Source organism: Semicossyphus pulcher, unplaced genomic scaffold (assembly GCF_022749685.1).
Source record: "Semicossyphus pulcher isolate SPU_LCO1_2020_fin unplaced genomic scaffold, fSemPul1.0.p SCAF_26, whole genome shotgun sequence".
NCBI lineage: Eukaryota > Metazoa > Chordata > Actinopteri > Labriformes > Labridae > Semicossyphus > Semicossyphus pulcher.
The window spans coordinates 5862947-5882566 of record NW_027211700.1 but is presented as its reverse complement, the minus strand read 5'-3'; the positions used below and the strand labels follow the sequence as shown (position 1 = coordinate 5882566).

The window sequence follows — 19620 nt, the reverse complement described above, 5'->3', positions numbered from 1 at the left end:
TCATATCAAAGATTTTAGGGCCCTGTGATGCTGTGGTGGTGATATATGCTAAATTATTATACCTGAATTTGTTGCTTGGCTATTATTATGCAAATATATCTTTAAGCTATTAAAAATGCCATCTCTGAAAACATTTACAGGTTTTTTTTATTGCATATACACATATTACATAAAAACATGGCTGTTATATTTTGAAAGTTGTAACAGGAAGTATTGCTGCGTACTATGTTTTACTTGACACTGGTCTGCGTCGCTCAGTTGGCAGTCTGTCGTACCGGAGAGACCGAAGCGCTGGATTCAAGTGTTTGACTCGGTTCTCTGTGGATCTGAAACACTCTGTTCCTGCAGGTAAGAGAAATGTCAGAAACGCTAGTTTGTAGAGCATGTTTGGCTTGTCAGAGATATGCATTCACCCGTATTTCATGTTTCATTCTTTAGTCGTTTCCTGCCGTGGGTTACGTTAGGCTTGCTGAAGTGGCATTTAATTTGTTATCTCGGTTGCTCGTTTGGTTAAAAGCGACACGAAGCTACACGTCAACACCGTAACATGTCTCGACTCCTGCAGATAGAAGCAACAAGTAGTGAGAAATAAAGTTTGAAGAAGTACACATGAACATACATGACAGTAGCACGAGCTCAATGAGCCTGCATGCTGGATCGTTTCAGTTAGCTCATGGAGTCTAATGAATGTAAGTAGCTAGCTAACTGTTAGCTAACTAGTTAACTAGCAGAGTCGTAACCAGACTCCCTTGTGTCAATTAAATTTTCCTTAGCTTATTGTCAAACGCATTACTTAAATTGTACCAGTTGATGTGTTTGAGAATTGTTACACTCCACTTTTGACGTCGGCATTAAAACTAAATTAAAAGTACCATTTAAATAAATAGAAATTAGAACAAAGTGTGCTTCTCCAGCTTAGATGTCGACAGGAAGGAATGTGACAGAAATATTTCATTTTTGTTTTGTTTTTTGTAAGCCGAACAAACCAGTGAATAATGTTACCTTATTAGGTATTGACATAACGTTATGTGATGATAATTTCAGTTACTTTACTTTATTACCTTATTTCAGTCACATTAGGTCCATATCAGCACAAATGCATATAAAAGACAGAGACAACAACAGAGGGACAAAGACATAGAATTAAATCATTACAGTTCATTCACCTTGCTTATGTCCACATCAGCATAAAAAGCATAATATATAATAAAATAGACAACAATGAAAGGATGAAATCATTACAGTTTATAAGTGTGATTTAAAACACGTAAAGACAATGTTTCCAATGTGCCACTTAGTGTGGGCTGAGATAGTACCATCATTATTTCATTTTTAGAGTCCGATTATCGACTCATAAATTTGAACATTAAATTTCTAAGCACGGCATGGGAGGTTGGAACATTATTAGATATAAACACACCGCTTGCACTCGTCCACCTTGATACTTTAAGTCTGAGTCGAAATGCATCTTTGTATACCACCTGAAGCTTTTTCATTTTAGATTCTGAGTAGCTGCTGTTAGCCAGCACTGTAAGCAGACAATACGTACCAGAACATTTAAGTACCAGCATTTTGACTGGAGTTTGGTGGGGCGCATCCCAAAGCTACAGGGTAGTGTGCGCAGGCAGTGAAACAGTTCAGAAAGGGAATATTTGCAGCATCGTTTTACAGTACCTTGGTCAGACACAGGCTTGAACACTCACAGGGCTGGGAGTATTTTCAGACCGCCTAATGGTAGGTTTTATTCTGTAGGGCTACATTTACTGCCTTACTCTGAGTTTGTTCCTCCTCCATGCCTCTCTTTGGTTTCCAACCCTCGGCCCTTGCACAGACTATTCATGGAAAAATGCAACTGCTGGTTTTATGGTGGAAACTGGTGCAGACTGTCACAGGGCTGTATTTGTAGGAGACACTAAACCAAATGTGAGTCATTGTTAAAATTACAACCACATTTTCAGGTTCGGCAACCGAAGCCTGATGCCTGGTTGCCAGCCTGACATGCAGGAAAGTACGAGCCTGTGTTTCCTTTAATCAGCCAAGACACTTAGATTTAGGAAAGCCAAATGTAGTCTGCAGTTAATGGATTTCTTGATGCAGTGAATCGATCACTGCTATCAGAGTGAGGTTTTTGGAAAGCTACATTGGAAACAAAAAGGATCTTTTTCCCATGTTGTCTTACCTCTGACGTTAAAGATCTAAAACGTGGAGATGACCACAGATTGTGGCACTAATGCTATCTGTGAGGTCTGCCACTGTCTTTTATTTTTGTCTTGTGGATGGATTTGACTGCCATTAACTGTCAACTGCTGATATTTTAAGGCTGTACCTCTCCGGGGCATCATGGCAGAGTTGAAGAGAAGCGAGGTGTGAGGTGGAAGGGACAGGTGTATGCAGGTGTTAAAAATGTATTAGCCTAGTTACTTGCTGCCTGCTCATCAACAAAGTCAGCTCGAAATGGAGACAAATGATGGTTATCATTAACATTCGATGAGTCATTTCCTTTAAAAAGGGGGAAATGACAGCTGTCTTCTAAATGCTGCAGCGCCTTAAAACTGCTTTCATTTCCTACCACTTAAAAACTCTAAGATACAAATTTTGTAATGGGAGAAAATGATGAAAACAAGCATATTCTAAATCTGTAGCACACTGTATACTAGAGAGACTTATTGATTTGTCTCTGTTGATTTTATAGAGCTAAAATGGGCCTGTCACAAAGATATCGGTTTCAGTGTACACATTTCCCCTTATGGGCCCATTTGACTTTTATTTTCAGAGCCTAGGCTTAATGTAGGTTCACAAGATATCTGTTCTGTCAACCAAATTGACACAGGATAGCTGGTTGTGAATCATACTAGAATCTTCTGGGGTTTTTTGGAGGAATATTTTAACCAATCTATCCTTAGACATTACAAACATTAAAAAAAATCACATGCAACACATACAAAAAAGCAACATTAGCCTACATAGCTTTTGCTGAATGGTGACCATTGTAACCATTGACTGTAGCATAAGTACAGAAGAGTCATACAGTCAGTGAGATGGATTAGTAATACAGAAATGATTAGCCAAAGACTGCTAACACTTTTTTAAATTAGCTATCATTATGTAGCAGTCAAACAGCAAAACCCCTGAGTGTGTTGAACTCAGAAAGTGCTAGTATAGACAAATGTTAGAAATGCCCTAATAAAATGCAGAAAACAATGCTTTGGGTGATTAAGAAATGATGTAACTAGGTAGTTCAACCTGCGACTCCACATTTTACAAACTCGCAGCTCCGTCTGCAGCACATGTAGCAGAGCATCACAGCTGAGCAGACAGTTGTCAGCTCTAGATGTGGTTGGAATTGTACGTTAAAAATGTTACATAACCTTCAATAAAGTAATTTTTTGAATACCTTTGCATGGACACTTGTGTGTTAAATGGGTGCACAATTCAAGTAGAAAAGGTGTATTTTCAGTTCATTTCAAAAGTTTTGGCCGCTGTATTGAATTTTTCCCCTCCTAAAATTGTTAATGTTTTCGTGATAGAAATTCCCATCATAGTCAGACCCTATATACATTCCCTTAAAGGGCCAGTTCGCTGATTTTCAACCTCAATCCTATCATGCTATTATGGGACGCTAATGCCATTATGGTTATTCTATTCGCTTCCCCGACAGGCCCTGGAAAACCTCCGCCAGACTACGTAAAACGCGTCATCTGGCGGAGGCCAGGAAGCTTGCTAAACTACACAATCTAGGACGCCCCAGATGTCATGTCTCGTTTAAAATTGTTCAAAATGTAGACTGCAGACCCGAAGATTTTTTAGACGATCCACCGGTATATTCTCGTCGTATTTCGACAACTCCTCTGTACCGCTCTGAGCGATTGCCTGCAGCGATCAATGTCCTTGACTGGAAAACGGTAGTATTTCACTCCAGCGTCTCTCGCTGGGTTGTTCCTTTCAGAGGGAGGGGCGCAATGCACGCTGGGTGTTGTAGGACTGTAAAAGCGAAACCACGAGCTGTTTGTACAACTTTCTCCACAGCTATGGCGCCAATTTGAAATATTATTTCTTCTATTGATTACAGAGAACACCAGCTTTGACCAACTGGCTTTTTCCAGGTGCGAATTGCTCCTTAAAGTTTTCTCTCTCTTTGTGTTCAGACTGCAGGGATGCTCTGTGTTCTGGATGGCTGACGGAAAGGGAAGCGGACCAATCACATGATAAGATGCTGGCTCGTAACCGCTTCCTCCTCCTGGTGGTGGTGGGCGGAGCTGCGCTGGCAATCATCAGTCTGAGCCTCCAGTTCCGTAAGTGTTTGTGTTGGTGCTAAACACGGCTGCTTTACATATTAATCCTCTCGCTGGAGCCCCGGCCCAGGAGTCAGATTTTAAGGGAAGAAAAGGTGCTCAGCTCTCCTGTCTGCATGTGTGTTTGTGTTGATATGCATATCCTCTTGTTGCTTCCCCATTCAAGAAACCCCATTCATACCAAAACAAAGCAGAATCCCCTATAGGCTTCCTATAAATATCCAGCACTAACAGTGGGCCTCTGGATGCTCTGAGGCGGTCAGAGACTTTGCGGCAACACACTCACATCTGCTGTGGAATGCATAGGTGTACACAATCCTGCTTTTCCCCATCAAGGCATTGTTCAGCATCTCCTGGAGGTATTGTCTAGACACTTTATTCCTGCCAGCCGCAGTGAATGTAAGGAAACCACCGCTCAGTAAGTGGAGACGGTCTCCCAAGCACTGCAAGCCTCACAGTCCTGGTTGGAAAGAAGTGGGTGATGAAGCAGGCAGACTGTGTTGTAAAAATAGAAATCGGTATTTTGCTGCAAAAGGTGTGAAATGAAGCTACTTTCTGCCTGATTCCTGAAAACCAAAATGCAGAGGAAGTGTTTATGGCGATGGTAAGCCTGTGTCTGGACAAGCATGGGATTAAAGTGGCGTAAATCATTTCCCCTGGCACACACAAGGATTACAGTGGCGTGCAATTTCCCCTGCATGTTTGCCAAGATTTTGTGTGTTGTCCTTCATTAATTCTTTAAAGATACAGTCCCCTTATCTAATCTCAAATGTGTAAGCTTGGCATACGGAAAGCTTTAATTTATTCTTCTTCTGTTGCCTTAAATCCCAGGCAGGATCAGAGGTGTAAAAAAAGATAGCCAGAGCAAGCAGGCTCCTACTTGTACTTATCTTGTGTTTGCACTCTGCCTCCCTTCCTACACGCTTGCCTCCCCGGCTGTCACTCCTTCCCCTCTCCTCCTCTCCTCCCCCTTCACTAGATAATAATGTCTGCCTGGACGTGTAAGAGGAGGTTGCTGTGTATGTTATTATTAATGCCTCGCTATCGAACCAGCTCTCACCTCCTGCCCTGTAATCTTCTCCTTTTGTTAAACGCTCAGCGGCAGAGGAAGACACAAAGATGAGCGAAACAAGCTCTCAATAATCACAAGTGTGTAGATGTAATAATGAAGGGTACGAGCGTGTTTTATACAGAGATCCTGCAGTAACACCGGGAAGAAGGCCTGTCATCATGCTCGCTTTTACACTGAACACTGTAACACTGGCATACTGTCGTACCAGTGAGTATGTTAACATTCATTTCAGGTGGCTACATTGCTTTATAAAGGGCTGGGCGATCAAAGGATCGTGATAGCGGATTGAGATAAAATGTACCTACATTTTTACGCTGTATGGACAGATGAGTAGTGCTGAAATATTAATAGTTTGAACTGTAATGATGTGATCAAATTCAAAATGAAAGCAGTTAAAGCAAAATCAATGCCCACGAACAAATTACTAATCCGTCCCAGAACGCTCACACGTTTAAAGTAGTGTGCCTTAATAGAGATAGACCGATATGGTTTTTTCAGGGCCGATACTGATATCGATTATTAGCAGTCAAGGAGGCTGATAACCGATATTTGGAGCCGATAATTTGCAGTAAAAGTGAAAATATTGGCGTCAAAATTTTGAATAATACAAACTCCAACACTTAACTTTGTTTAAATGCCTTTAAGCATATGTTTATTAAACAAGCAAACAAAAAGCGCAGGGAGTTCCCAGGGTCAGCAGCATCTCTTATAAAGTTAACTGAAAATTTAAATAAATAAATAAATAAATAACTTCCTGAAGTTTTATTAAGTAAATAAAACAAAGTTAAATTAAATTTGCAAAGAAATGAACTTTTTCTCCTCACCGCCGTGTGTGTAAGCACTCTGCACTCTTATCGGCCGTCGGATAAAAAAAAAAAATAATAATTGATTTTTTTATTTTTTATTTTTTTCAAAAAGGCCGATGCCAATATGCGTCAAAATGCCGAATATCGGCCCGGCCGATAGTCGGTCGATCCCTATGCCTTTACCTTTCCTGCTTCAGCAGGCCGTAGTCAGAAAGCACAGGGGAGACTTATTGTTGTTCCGTCCCAGGGCGAAAGCTTTAGCTAGCTTCTGGGCTAACTCTCATCACTTTAATACGCCAGCAGCAAGCAAGACACAGGAGCTTGGCTTGAGCCTTGAGGAGTCATAGGCTTTATTATGCACAAACACAGCCTCAACTGTACATCAGTTCTGTTGTTTACACAGCTACCGATTACTCTTTTCTCCGCTCTTTCTCTGACGTTAGTGTTCGAATGAGTTCCATATCAAGTTTAATTGGTCGAACTTCATTTTTGGGAAAAGTGACGGCCCTAATCTATAGTGACAACAGCCAGTCTGCAGTTGTTTGCTTGCAAGTGAAGTACACGCCTACGTCCCACTGCAAGGCATTTTTTGAGCTGCCGATGAAGACAGTAGATGTCTTCTTTAAAAGGGAGAAATATCACTGGAAGCGAGGGGCACTAGAGCGACAGTGAAATGAATTAAAAATTAAGGATACTGTTGGCAAAAGATTATAACCTAACATAAATTATGGACATCCTGTGTCTGCCAACGATCGTTTGAAAGGCTCTGATTTTATACTGCTTTATTCAGTGTTTAAACAGCTTGTTATTAGTGTGTCAGTTTGTTTTAAAGGAGGAGACCTCTGCAGATAATTCAGCTCCTTATAAAAAAGGAACCACCTGGCTTCTCCATTGTTATCAGGATACTCCTCAAGCTGGAGTCATTATCAAATTACACATTGCGATAAATGTGGATATTGATCAATGTAGAAGAAAATGTTGGGATTAGGGGTGGGACAAAATATCCATATTGCAATATATCGTCGTCCCGACTGGTGTGATACAATTATCGTATCGCTGGCGCCAGAAATCGATATTTTAACACTGCATCATTGTTTCATCTTAATCTGTGTCAAAATCGCAGAATCACTGTATCGTGATATTATCGTTATTGTGGGCCTCGTATCGCGTATCTTACCATGTCGTAGTCGTAGTCCTGTCCTTAGGATATTTCCTTCCTCCCTGATAAGTTTTCATCCTTATGTTGTGTTTTTTTTTTCAAGTAATTCTTTAAAATTGGTTAGGCGTTGCACAATCATCCTTAGCAACAACTTAAAGAAGAAACTTAAAGGAACAATAAACAGCTACTTAAAGTCAACAAAACGTACTATGCCTGGGGTGTTTTTGAAACGCCACGGATGAAGCTTGCGCTACTGCAGCTGCTAATCTCTCCAAACTTTACGTTGCCACTGCTTCTGCACTGATCGTCAACTTCCACGTCACGCTACATGAAGCCCATACCTCTAGTAGTCAGAGTCTCCTTCCACTTTAACTCTGCACAGGGATTCAGCCGAAGAAACTTTACGTCGGTCTGCGTATCACCTGCACGCTGAACCGTGTGGGGTGATCCGCACTGATCACGGATCAACTGCTATCCGTTACACCACTAGCTACTTGATGGCAACCCTGCACAATTAAATAAAAATTCTCACCTGTTTTTCACACGTCCTCCATGTGAATGCTAATCTCCTTTCTTGCCACTGTTGTTAGGTTGTCATATTTTGTCGATACTTCGTCTTTAGTCCTTTCAATGGCGGTATGTCTTGAGTTTATTTTATCCGTTATTTCTTGCCACATTCGTTGTTTCAGCCCCGGTGTGACGTTTGGATCAAATTAACTTTTTTGAACATGTTTCCTACGAGCCTACGTTTTTAACGTTATTTACAATTTCCAGTAAACACTGACGTTACAAAAAAGCGTGGGTCGGTGTTCCGTCACCTTGGCAACCTTGGAATATTCACAATGTATTTAAGATGGACAGTGCTTTCTCACTGAAGGAATCAGTTTGAGATGTTGCAACTGTTTCCTTAACTAAAGTAAAATAATAACTTAAGTGAATTCCTTATCTGAAAAACTCAGGAGGCTTTGTGCAACCGGCCACTGCCCTTTTTATAAATAATAAAAATGATGGTGCTTTGAATTCTTTATCTCCCTTCAACAGGACATTTTTTGGTGCTTTAGGCTAACCGCTAACTGCTAGTAAGTTCACGCCCTTAAAACATCACATCCCTGTCCCGTTCTGCTGGTTCCACAGAAGTCAACTCGCCTATGTTACCACCTCTGCTTTAAAGCAGAAAAACATTGTCCCCACGTGCCTTATTGGTACTCAACACACAAAACGGGGAGGCGGAATAACAGCCTACGATCCCCACTTGACCAGGCTGTGTAAAAGCGCATACTGTTTCTTATGGGAAAGTCCTTTTTCCAAACAGCCCTCACTTTATTTTTCATCAGTAGTACGGCTGGAGAAAAGCTGCTGTCATCATTTATTCATCACGCACACTGTAGAGGAGGATTTGAGCCATTATCCAGGAGCAGCATGGGATGAAAGCGTATGGGCTTTCTCTTCATGTTTAATAGATGGTCGGCTTTTGTTTTTGTTCCACATTTCTGTTCATTTTTTAAAACATCTTTGCTCAATCTGCAGTCTGTGTCTCTGCGATCTCTTCTGTCAAAGCCCCCCATGCTTCCATGAAAAGCCGCTTCATGTATTTATTATTGTTTGTTGACCATAACCAAGAGAGCCTGAGAGACAGATGATGATCAGTGGTGGAGTAAATGCCTGTGTCTGGCTCCAGGCTACCTCAAATTCAAACACAATGGCTGCAAACACAGGAAAGGGGAAGATGGGTATGGCGATTGACACATGAGGGACTCCCAGAGGAGAGTGACGACAGAGCAAGTGCAGGAGAGGGAACCAGGGTGACTGAAACACGGAGAAAGGGAACTATTTCGGGATGTTGGCAGCAGTGAAAGGAAAGGTGAAGCAGGGCTCTGTGAGAGTTAAGTGCTCCTGGAGTGCTGCTACATTCACAGTGAGAGGGGAAAGTCACGAGAGGATATAAAAGGCGATATATAAAAAGGTTGGTTGCCTGTGAGGAATGAGAGCCATTTTAAGCACAGCGATAAAACGAGCTGAAATGAAACAAATGAGATGTGGCGTGTGTGGGAGAGAAGAGAGACCAAAGTTCTTGTTAAAGCAGAATACTGGGGAGGTTGTGCTGCAGATATTGATTAGTGTTTACAGCTGCCAAAAGCACAGAAGTGTGTAACGCCTCCCCTTCAAATTCAATTGGTCCATTTAAGAGTTAAACAGGCAGAGCTCCATGCACCTTGCAAATTCTTCTCTGCACATTCCTCGCATTCTTACCTCCTCCAGTGTCCACACACGCTGTTTAATCAGACTGATTGCCCCTGTGCTGTCAGGGACAGAGAAGTCCTTTTAGACGGGAGACGGGGAATGTAACTGAGACGCGGATATGTCTCTGAACAAAAGGCCTGTCTTCAGATTCGTCTAATGCACGACAGACATGCTTGGACAATATCAGGAAGGACATATTTTAAGCCTAAAGCCTTAGCCACCCAACCAGCAGCTTACAGGACTAAGAGCGAGTTCCCATGTTAACTGTTGCTGACCAGTGGTGCTTATGACATTTTCAGATTGGAAACAATCTTGAGCCTGATTTACGAGTTAGCAGATATACTCAGCTCTGCACTGCACTTAAATTGTATGCTATTAAAACACTTTGCATTGTTAAAATCTCCTTGTAGCAGTTGAATTTTTCTGGAAGCCAAACTGTTCAGTGTAAAGGACCACGTGTACGTGCCCTTTTAAGCTCTATTGACAGAAATGTAATATGGTTTTCATCGATGTGTGTATAAACATCTGAAAATAAGAACTTTATTTTTGGTACCTTTTGAATAAGCCCTTTATTGTGACAGAGGGAGAGCCATATCATGTTTCTATAGTAGCCCAGGAAGGACAAACCAAACGCCGGCTCTAAAGAGGGCAGCGTTTTGCGCCGGGATTTGAGCAAGTCATTGCAATCAGCTCTAGATGCCACTTAATCCTACATACTGTTCATTTTAATCACACTCACCTTCCACTTTATTAGGTACACCTGTTCAACTGCTTGTTAACGCAAATATCTAATCAGCCAATCACATGGCAGCAACTCGATGCACTTAGGCATGTAGACATGGTCAAAGTGGTGTAATGGTGTGGGGGGTCTTTTCTTGGCACACTTTGGGCCCCTTAGTGAGCATCATTTTAAACACCACAGCCTACCTGAGTATTGTTGCTGACCATGTCCATCCCTTTATGACCACAGTGTGTCTGATGGCCAGCTCCAGCAGGATAACGCGCCATGTCACAAAGCTCAAAGCATCTCAAACTGGTGTCTTGAACATGACAGCGAGTACTCAAATGGCCTCCACAATTCACCAGATGTCAGTCCGACAGAGCCCCTCTGGGATGTGGTGGAACGGGAGATTCGCACCATGAATGAACAGCTGACAAGTCTGCAAAATCTCCAGCAATGTTTCCAGCAATTTTTTAATCTATGCAACGAAGAATGAAGGCAGTTCTGAAGGCAAGGTCCAACCCGTTATAGCAACTGGCCGCTTAGTATGTCATATATCATATGGTGTAAGAAAATTGGGACAGACTTGGGTGATCATGTTTCACTGCTTTACAATCTTTACTGCTTGCCTTTGTATTGTGTTGGTATTTTGGAAATATCCACTACTTATAAAGGTTGTAGCCAGGAACAATCTCTATCACGAAATTCTCCTCCTCCAGCACACTCAACCCACGCTCTACTCCAGACCTCAATGTCCGGAAATTGTCAGGAGTTCCTGTGTGAAAGGGGCTTTCGTCTTTATTCGAGTCAACTGAACTAAACCACACAAAGTGGCAATTAACCGTTTCTAGTTTGTCTGATAAGCAAGTTTTGAAACTGGAACATATGAAGAAAACTACACCACTTCTGTGTGATTACACACAGGAAGAACCTCCTTTACGGGAGGGCTGGGGCTTTGCTGCAAGGCGACTGCTCACCACTGAGTCACTGTGCCACTTTAAGAGCTTATAGACTAAAGTGTAATATCACATTGCACTCGGTAAGAGAAGGTACTCTATATTAAAGGATTTGGATCTGCGCGGGGGCAATCAAGGGTCTTATAAGTACATCCCTCGCTTCTGCTCTATCGCCAAGCATCAGTGTTTAATTAAATGTGCTGAGGAGGATGTTAATCTGTGCTTTAATACGAGTCTGAATCCCTGCAGATTGTTTATAAAGCTGCATGCTTTCATTTATGTTTCATTAGTTCCCTCTGAAATAAAGTGCAGTTTTTGTGTGTGTGCACTAGAGGGAGGGAGTGTAATATCATAATTAGAAGGTGTGATATGATGGACAGGTGTAGCCTGCCATGTCCCTCTGTGCACACAGTACTTAGGCAGTGTCAATGTTTGTTGCATCGTTCAACCGATTCTTTGGTGACTCCAGCTCAGAACACTCCCTCTTAATTTCAGGCCGAGTCACAGCCTTGAGTTTTTTCACCCCATAATCACCGGGGCATGATAGCTGACACAAATTAGTTCGTGTGTATTTTTTGTGGCAGTGCAGCCCTCTTTGCTCACACCATCAGAAGGCAAGCTGTGTTTATGTCTGCATAATGATGGTTCAGCAGAATATGGGGGTGAAGATTCAGCAGTGTACGTGTAGTACTTTTATGTGTGTAAGGATGGGTGCATGATTACGTGTGATTACGTGTGTGTGTGTAAGGATGGGTGCATGATTACTAGGGATGCATGATCGATCGGACGCCGATCAAACTTGGCTGATACAGGCTCTAATTAAGTGATTAGTTTTGAGTCTTTACCTAGGGCAGAGAACGTCTCATGTTCTGAGGCTGAACCCACGCTCTGCTGGAATTACCAGCGCCACTTCAGCCAAAGTTTAGAAGTCGGGCAACATCTACCCCAGGGAAGTCTTCAGAAGTTAGCAAGATTCACTCAACGGATGTAAGCGCTCCAGTGGTGCAGCGTAACCAAAGACGGCAGTCCGCTTAGCACACTATAAAAAATAAAGATATTCACACACACTCAACCAGCGAGGCGGGGCTGTCTTAAAATTACTAGATCGCACTCAGTTTTCTAATTTATTAAACCGAAGGACGACTTCATATTTTTCAATCGTTGTTTAAAATAAATCTGTCATTAAAGGAAGTACAACTAGACGAGATCACCCACTGCAGGCATTAAACACACGTTATTCTTATGTTTTACCCGAGTAAAGAGTACAGCGCTGGCTGAGTTGTGGGCAAGACTTTAAAACATACATTTCTTAGGTTTTCATTCCACTGTTGAATTTAGTCTCGAATACCTTTTTTAGGCGTCGAAGCTTCGGCAGCAATCATTCGATTGTATTCGAAGCTTCGCTACGATGGCGACGAAGGGGCGAGGGGGTCCTCGATTTACTTACACTAAATCCACAACAAATGAGCTCTGAAGGGGTTAAAGTGGCAGAGATGCAAAGTAGGCGATTGGCTACAGTCGACAGCTACGGATAACGGTTGCATTTCGTCTCCACCACTGAAGAGGACCTGAATTACCCGTCTTACCGTACCATCTTTGTAGTGACAGTCGCTCATCTGTCAGGTGCTTCTCCATCGTCCTCCATGGACAGGAGGAGCTCCGTTTCTAACATGGGCACTGTATTATCATGCTGTTAATATGCGTTAATGAACTTGTTTGACTGCCGACAAAGAAAGGTGAATAAATGGATCACAGCAGTGAAAGATGAACAGTGCATGGATTAGACACTGATTTATTTTTAGCCCAGAACACACGTTCGAAACTTCACCCATCCACACCTCAGTAGTTTATTTATATACACTATATTGGTTGGTTTAAAAGTCACTATAATGATTAATGTTGGGAAGTTATTTCAGTTAGCTAATTCTTATTTTGGAGGGGTTTAAAAGGAAAAAATAATATTAAAATACTGATTTTTGCCATGGGTTACCATGGCAACGATTGAAGCTTCCAACATTCGGGTCAGCCATAGTTGATTTTACTAAATCATGGTTGGCTTGCAGCACCTGAAGCCCAGCGGGAGAACAATGTGTGCGATGAAAACTGGAGGAATCCTTACTTTGCAAAAAACTGAGCTCCTAGTTTCAAGCTAGCTACAGCTCATCTCACAGCCCTTCCGGATGTCCTGTGAAAATGATGAACACTGATTAAACAGAAATGCAGAGATCCGACTGACAAAATGTGAGTCAACTTGCTGGGTCTTCTCAGCTGATGATTTGAACAGTCCACCTTTGGGAGTCGGGCAGAGTTGAAGGCCTTCTCAGAGAGCCTTCTTTGTGTTTCTAAGATCTAATCAAGTTTGATGGAAAGTTGGAGAGGCATTTAATGTCCCAAACTAATTACTGCAGCCACATTTACTGTGGGTGCAGGAATTTGTTTTGTACTGTGTATGTGTGTGTGTGTCTGCTACAGTGTGCTCTCTGTGCCAGTGCTGTGTATGCACTTGGTAGAGTTGGGCAGCGAGTTACAAAAGCCCCATTGTGTAGGTGACTGTGACTGAGCTGGCTCCCAAAAGTTTGGTTTGTCCAGGCAGGCGTGTATGTGTGCTCCTTCATGTGTGTGTGTGTGTGTGTGTGTGTGTGTGTCTGGGTAATGGCAGTGTATGGGGCACACAGCATAGAGGGGGACAGGTTGTGGTAATGAATGCTCCAGTGTGTGTGCGACTGGACTTCGAGCCTCCGAGCACTCGTCAAAATGGTCTCTGCTGCTGCCGCACACCTTTTCCTCTTCCTCATCAGTGGTGAGTTTCTGCAGAAATCTTCTTAAAGAAAACCAAAACTCTTTCTCTAGAAAATGAGCAGTAATGTCTTCATTACAAGAGAAGATCATCTTATTTAACCTGAACTTATTAAACTAAAAATGACTCTGCTGTGCTGTTCTAAGTGTAGTACCCAGAGCAACTACCCTCAACCTCTGTTAGGCTTGGCTTTGCCGGATTATGTCTTGAGACTTGAGGCTTTTGTGCCCAGTTTCTTACTGTTTATTATGACGTTTGTGAATACTCTTGATTGAGAACACTTTATCCAGTATTCATGTAAAACTCTTACAAAATAATTTGAATAGAAGGCTTGTATAGGACCAATGCATAGCCCTTTCAAGTGATGCACTTCAACAGTGAGACATTTTTGTAACATGACTGTAAGTAAACAGCTCCATCCCGTGCATGCAGTACGTCTGACTGGCTGCTTTACAGTTTATAGGATACACTACACGCAAATTTTCTTCTGCCCACGTCTGATTGACAGACGTTAACATTCTTTTTTTATATAAATGTCATAACGTAGCTTTGTCTCAAACGGCTGACTCCTTGTCATCATCGGCTGGCAAAGTTCAGGGCTGATTTAAAACAGTAGATGGCATGTTCGAGCCATTTCCAACCTGAACATGAAATGCCGATTTTTATAAATTTGGTAAGAATTATCAATATTAACACCATCATTGATGCGTTTCATCACAGTACGGCAATATAATGTAGATTACAGCTCAAAAAACATGTTTAAGTGTGCAGTTACTCTTTAATCTTTCATGGGAACGTGTCAGGAATAGATCAAAACCCATCATTGTTTCCCAGGGCCTCAGGTTGTTGTCATCAGATTTCTTGTTTTGTCAAATGCCAACAATATTAAAATGATATTGGACAGGAATTGTACAAAATATCTTGTGATGAACTCTGTGAACTTCATGAGGCCAGCCGGAGAGAAGAGGGGATGGAAAACTGTAGGTGTGACTGTGTGAGAGACCAATGAAAGTGTCTCTCAAAGTAGGCTTGCCATAGGCTTGGATTGGATGTATGTTTGTGTGACACACGTTGGGTGTGGAAGCCTTCAAGCACTCGTCAGAATGGTCTCTGCTGCTGCCGCACACCTTTTCTTCTTCCTCATCAGTGGTGAGTTCATTTGGAAATCTTCTTAAAGAAACTCTTTTTCTATATAATGAGCAGTAATGTGTTCATTAAAAGAGAAGATTGTCACTTGGATTTCAGCACTTGTAACTTAAAAATGACTTTGCTGTGGGGTTCCAAGCGTAGTTCCCAGTAGTGATGGGACAAAATATTGATATTTTAATTTAGCGCTCTAAACAGGTTTCTTTGCGATTTCGACTCACCACGTCACGACTTCATCACTCCTCGTGGTGGCACTTATGACATGAGTTAGGGTACCGTGAACGGAAATGAATTGCCTGAAGAAGTTGACAGCAGGGTAATGTCGGACTGCAGTGGAAACAAATTAAAAGAAATGCCAGCCACTTTAAAATCCAAAGTCCTAATTAGTTTTTACACTCACTTGTTCTATAATTCTGTAAATTTGATTAACGGATTAAAAACGTTTCATCTCAGTTTGTGTCAAATTCTGTGAAACTGACACCAAATTGCAGTGAATAAATACATGAATCCATTAAATCCATACATTAATTATTCTTCAGTTAATCAGATATTGTGATGTATCATATGGTTTTCAATATATCAATTATCATCCCTTACTTGTGATATTATTGTTATTGGGGGCCATGTATCACGTATCGTATCGTGAGTTGCCCTGCGATTCCCACCCCTGTAGTTCTCAGAGCGACTATATGTTTACTCAACGTTTACTTGTCTTTACTTATGTCTTTGTTGACACTCGGCTCTTGTGCTTTGTTGATAAGTAGTCTCAATGTTCGCTTTGAAGTTTGCTCTCCTTAGATGTTTTATAAACAGCACTGGTTGAGATCACTTTTTCCAGTAGCCTGTATATCTTACTAGATAATTAGTATAAAAAGCTTGTTCAGTACCATTGCAGAGCCTTTTATGTCAGCTGTTCAGATGGAGTTGTACCTCTCCCTTCAGCAGTGAGACATGATGGTGGAATGACTGTAAGTAAACAGCTCCATCCTGTAGATGGAGCGTCTTGGCTGCGTTGCTTTACAGCTCACTGTGAACATTTTGTCTAATTTTGTCTTCAAATGTTTGTAAATCTCTCAGATTCCCATCCAACTTTTCCAGCACAAAAATGAAGCAATACAGTGCTTTAGTTTAGTTTTGTAAAAGCATTAGTTTTGCTTCATGCTTGTTGATTGTAAAGTGAAAGCAAACTGAACATAAATCGCTTTAATGGTCCAGAAAGATGTTTAGTTCATTGGAGTGGAAAAACACAAAACATAAACATCCTCCTGGGAGCAGATTTGTCGAGTAACTATGAACTTGTCTGCAACCTCTGAGAAGAGGAAATTGAAAACTGTGTGTGTGACTGTGTGAATGCCAGAGAAAGACAGTGTCTAACACTTATCAATCAATCATCAATCAATTGTTATTTATATATGGAAGAATTGCAATGAGTTATCTCAGGACACATTACAAAAAGAGCAGGTCTAGAACGTTCTTATTGCACTATTTCTGAGCCTTTTCTTTTTGGAAGTAGTGAAGACTACAGCCAGGCTTTTCCTAACTGCACACCAAGTATACCACTACACATGTGGAGGTAATTAAGTCTGAGGGTTGCTCTATCCAAGAGAAACCATTGGGTCTCTGTTCTTTGAGATCAGGCAGGGCCTCTCCTCTGTCCCTGCAGCAGGATGTAATATCTGCAGAGTTGGCTTGCCAGCTTGGATTTCTGTTGTGTGTGTGTGTGTGTGTGACATAAGTAGGATTTGGACGTCCGTCTTGCCAAAGGGTCATGTGGGTTTAGCTTCTTTTTCCTCTTGAGTTAGATTTGTGAATGGGCCTTCCAGTTCCCACAACATTTCTGCTCTTATTGGACCAGTTCCCCTAGGGGTCACAGGTCACTGGTGTCTAAGCAACACACTGGTAGCTCTGAGGGGTTTGGGGGTATAGAGCTGTTGACATGGAGATGAAATGCAGTTGAATTTGATTTCCTTAATTTTAGGCACTCTTCATCAACTTCTTCATTGGTTGGCCTTTTACCCAGGCCAAAATATCTCAACAAAAATTGGATGAGTTGTCATGAAATGTTGTACTTTCAGATGATCATCCATCATAAAGTCGTCATTTGTGTCTGTCAGTGTTTCGACGACAGTCGTATGGTTTGTCATGAAACGTGGCTTATTCACGGTCTCCACTTATTCACCATAACTTGGTGTTACTTTGAATCTTCACACAGTGAAATACCTCAGCATCGACTGGACATTCACTGTTCCCATATGATGTAGCCTAATGAATGTGTTGACACCTTGATCTAGCATCACCATGAGGTTCCCAAGATTAATTTAACATTTCCTTTGGTGATCCACTCACCCATCATCCAGCATCCTCATTGGGTCAAAACTTTAATTAAATAATAATAATAATACATTGTATTTATATAGCGCTTTGAAAGGTACTCAAAGGCACTTTACATGAACGAAAGAACAGAAGCAACAATAGCAAAGACAACATATACAATGAAAAACAATCAAAGTACAAGACTTACAGTTAAATAAAAAAATATATATAAAGGTAAGAGTATTTGTAATAAACTTTGTGGTTTATGACGAAAAAACAGTTTATTTCAAATTGACAAATGTTAGCATGCTAAGACACAACACTGAAATGCTGAACATGACCTACATTTCTTTCTAATCGTCAGCATTTTAATGTCCGTTTGATCATGTAAGCATGCTAACTAGGGATGCTAATTTAGACATTTTTTTCTGACCGATAACTGACCCCCGTTAACAGTCATTAATCGTTAACCGATAAGAATTAAAGGTCCCATATTATGCAAAATTCACTTTGGAATGGTTTTCTAACAATAATATGCGCCCCCTGCTTGTCTACAAACCCCCCCGAAATGAGAAAAGTCTATCCTCTCCTCTCTTGCTTGCTCCACTTTTCAGAAAATGTGTGCTGAAACAGCCCGATTGCAGTTTTTCCCTACATGACGTCATGAAGGGCAATAACACCTCCTCCAGGTTGGTGACCCCGCCCCAGATAAATGTTTGGTCTGCCCCCTGAAACTTCCTCGCGGGCGCTTTTTTTTCCTCTCACAAACGCTGCTCCGGTAAAATAAACATGGCAAAGGTACGGGCAAAGCACGGCAGTTGCTCTGATGTTGGCTGCACAAACGAGCACAGGAGTCTATTTTTACCTCCTTCTTCTGAGGTTATGTTGCTTTACTGTATAGGCCTACCGAGCGTGATAGCCTGTTGAATGTGGTTTTAGCATAGCAGCTAAGGTAAGTTACTGTTGGTAACCTAGTTTCCTTATACTACGTTAAAACCCGTTACCACTCTACGGCCCGCCGGCGGGCTGTCATCGCGATTACTACAACATTTGCCCTGCAGCTACGATGATAACTTTATGTTGCCACTCATGTGTCACATCGTTGGAAAGCTACGATCAAGCTCAAGATTTGATTGATATTAACCATTAAAAGATCCAATCACCATAGCGCCACACCACAGCACCAATCAACGGCAACAGAACATAAACAAACATTTACAAAATATACGTAACTCACCGATGAAGGCTCCCTGTATTCCACTGATGCATATTCTTTTCATACATTCACTCCTGGTACATTGCTAAAGGTCCAGATGATACAATCCAGTTAAGTATTTAGTCCAAAAGCATTATTCCATCAATAAGTATCCACGGATCGCCGTTCGTCCTTACTAATCAGCCGTCAGAAATGCCGCATTTCCCCGTTTATTTACTGTAATAACTTCATATTCCCTTTGAACTGCCGCTCCCTTCCGATATCAAAGTGGAAGCGAGCTTCTTAGCTTTCTATAGAGGTCTCATTTGAACCAATAGGAGCTTCCATTATTGATTCTCAGCCTACAATAGCCAACCAGAGTTGGTGTTGAAGGAAGGTGCCTGTCCATCTTTGACTGAAGGCAGAGCCGGCCAATAGCAACCGAATTAGCGCATGGTACCGGAGCGGGAGGGGCGTGGGCAGGCACAGCTCATCATCATTGAAAGCAACAGACACAGAAACAGCTTATTCTCAGTAGAGCTCCGTAGAGGGAGTTACAGGTTGGCTGAAGTCCAGGAACAAAACTGGGTTTTTAGGCAACAGACTTCAAATTGACTGTTCTGGGACCTCTGAGACCTCTGAGACCTCTGTGAACCTGCTGAAAAGGAGTATAATATGGGACCTTTAAATCCATATTTTGGAAAAAACAGCCCGAAAACCGTCAAGTTCTCCATCATGCGCACTCATTCTGCTGCACGCTCTCTCTAATACTCGCAGAGAAATACGCAACTAAAAAGGTAAATTCTTTATTATCCACACATAAGTACCTGTGGCACTGACAATCATGCCCACAGATATTAATTACACTGTTCAGTGTCCGTTACGCACGGACACTGGAGATAACAGCCGTGTGATCCAGCTG

At 41.7% G+C, this 19620-nt stretch overlaps 1 protein-coding gene across 2 annotated transcripts in view; it reads left to right on the top strand.

Moving 5' to 3' along the window:
• The first annotated feature begins 270 nt into the window (after positions 1-270).
• The window catches only part of pxylp1 (2-phosphoxylose phosphatase 1), a 33037-nt gene continuing 13687 nt past the window's right edge, over positions 271-19620 (top strand). The window contains exons 1-2 of one of the 2 annotated variants that reach the window (XM_069676631.1): positions 271-348; positions 4146-4292. In XM_069676631.1, coding sequence (XP_069532732.1) covers positions 4211-4292 — 82 coding nt within the window. In that variant the 5' untranslated portion in view covers positions 271-348; positions 4146-4210. Of the gene's footprint in view, positions 349-4145; positions 4293-13950; positions 14048-19620 lie in introns of those variants that run through there. The other variant, XM_069676628.1, reaches the window with a different exon arrangement.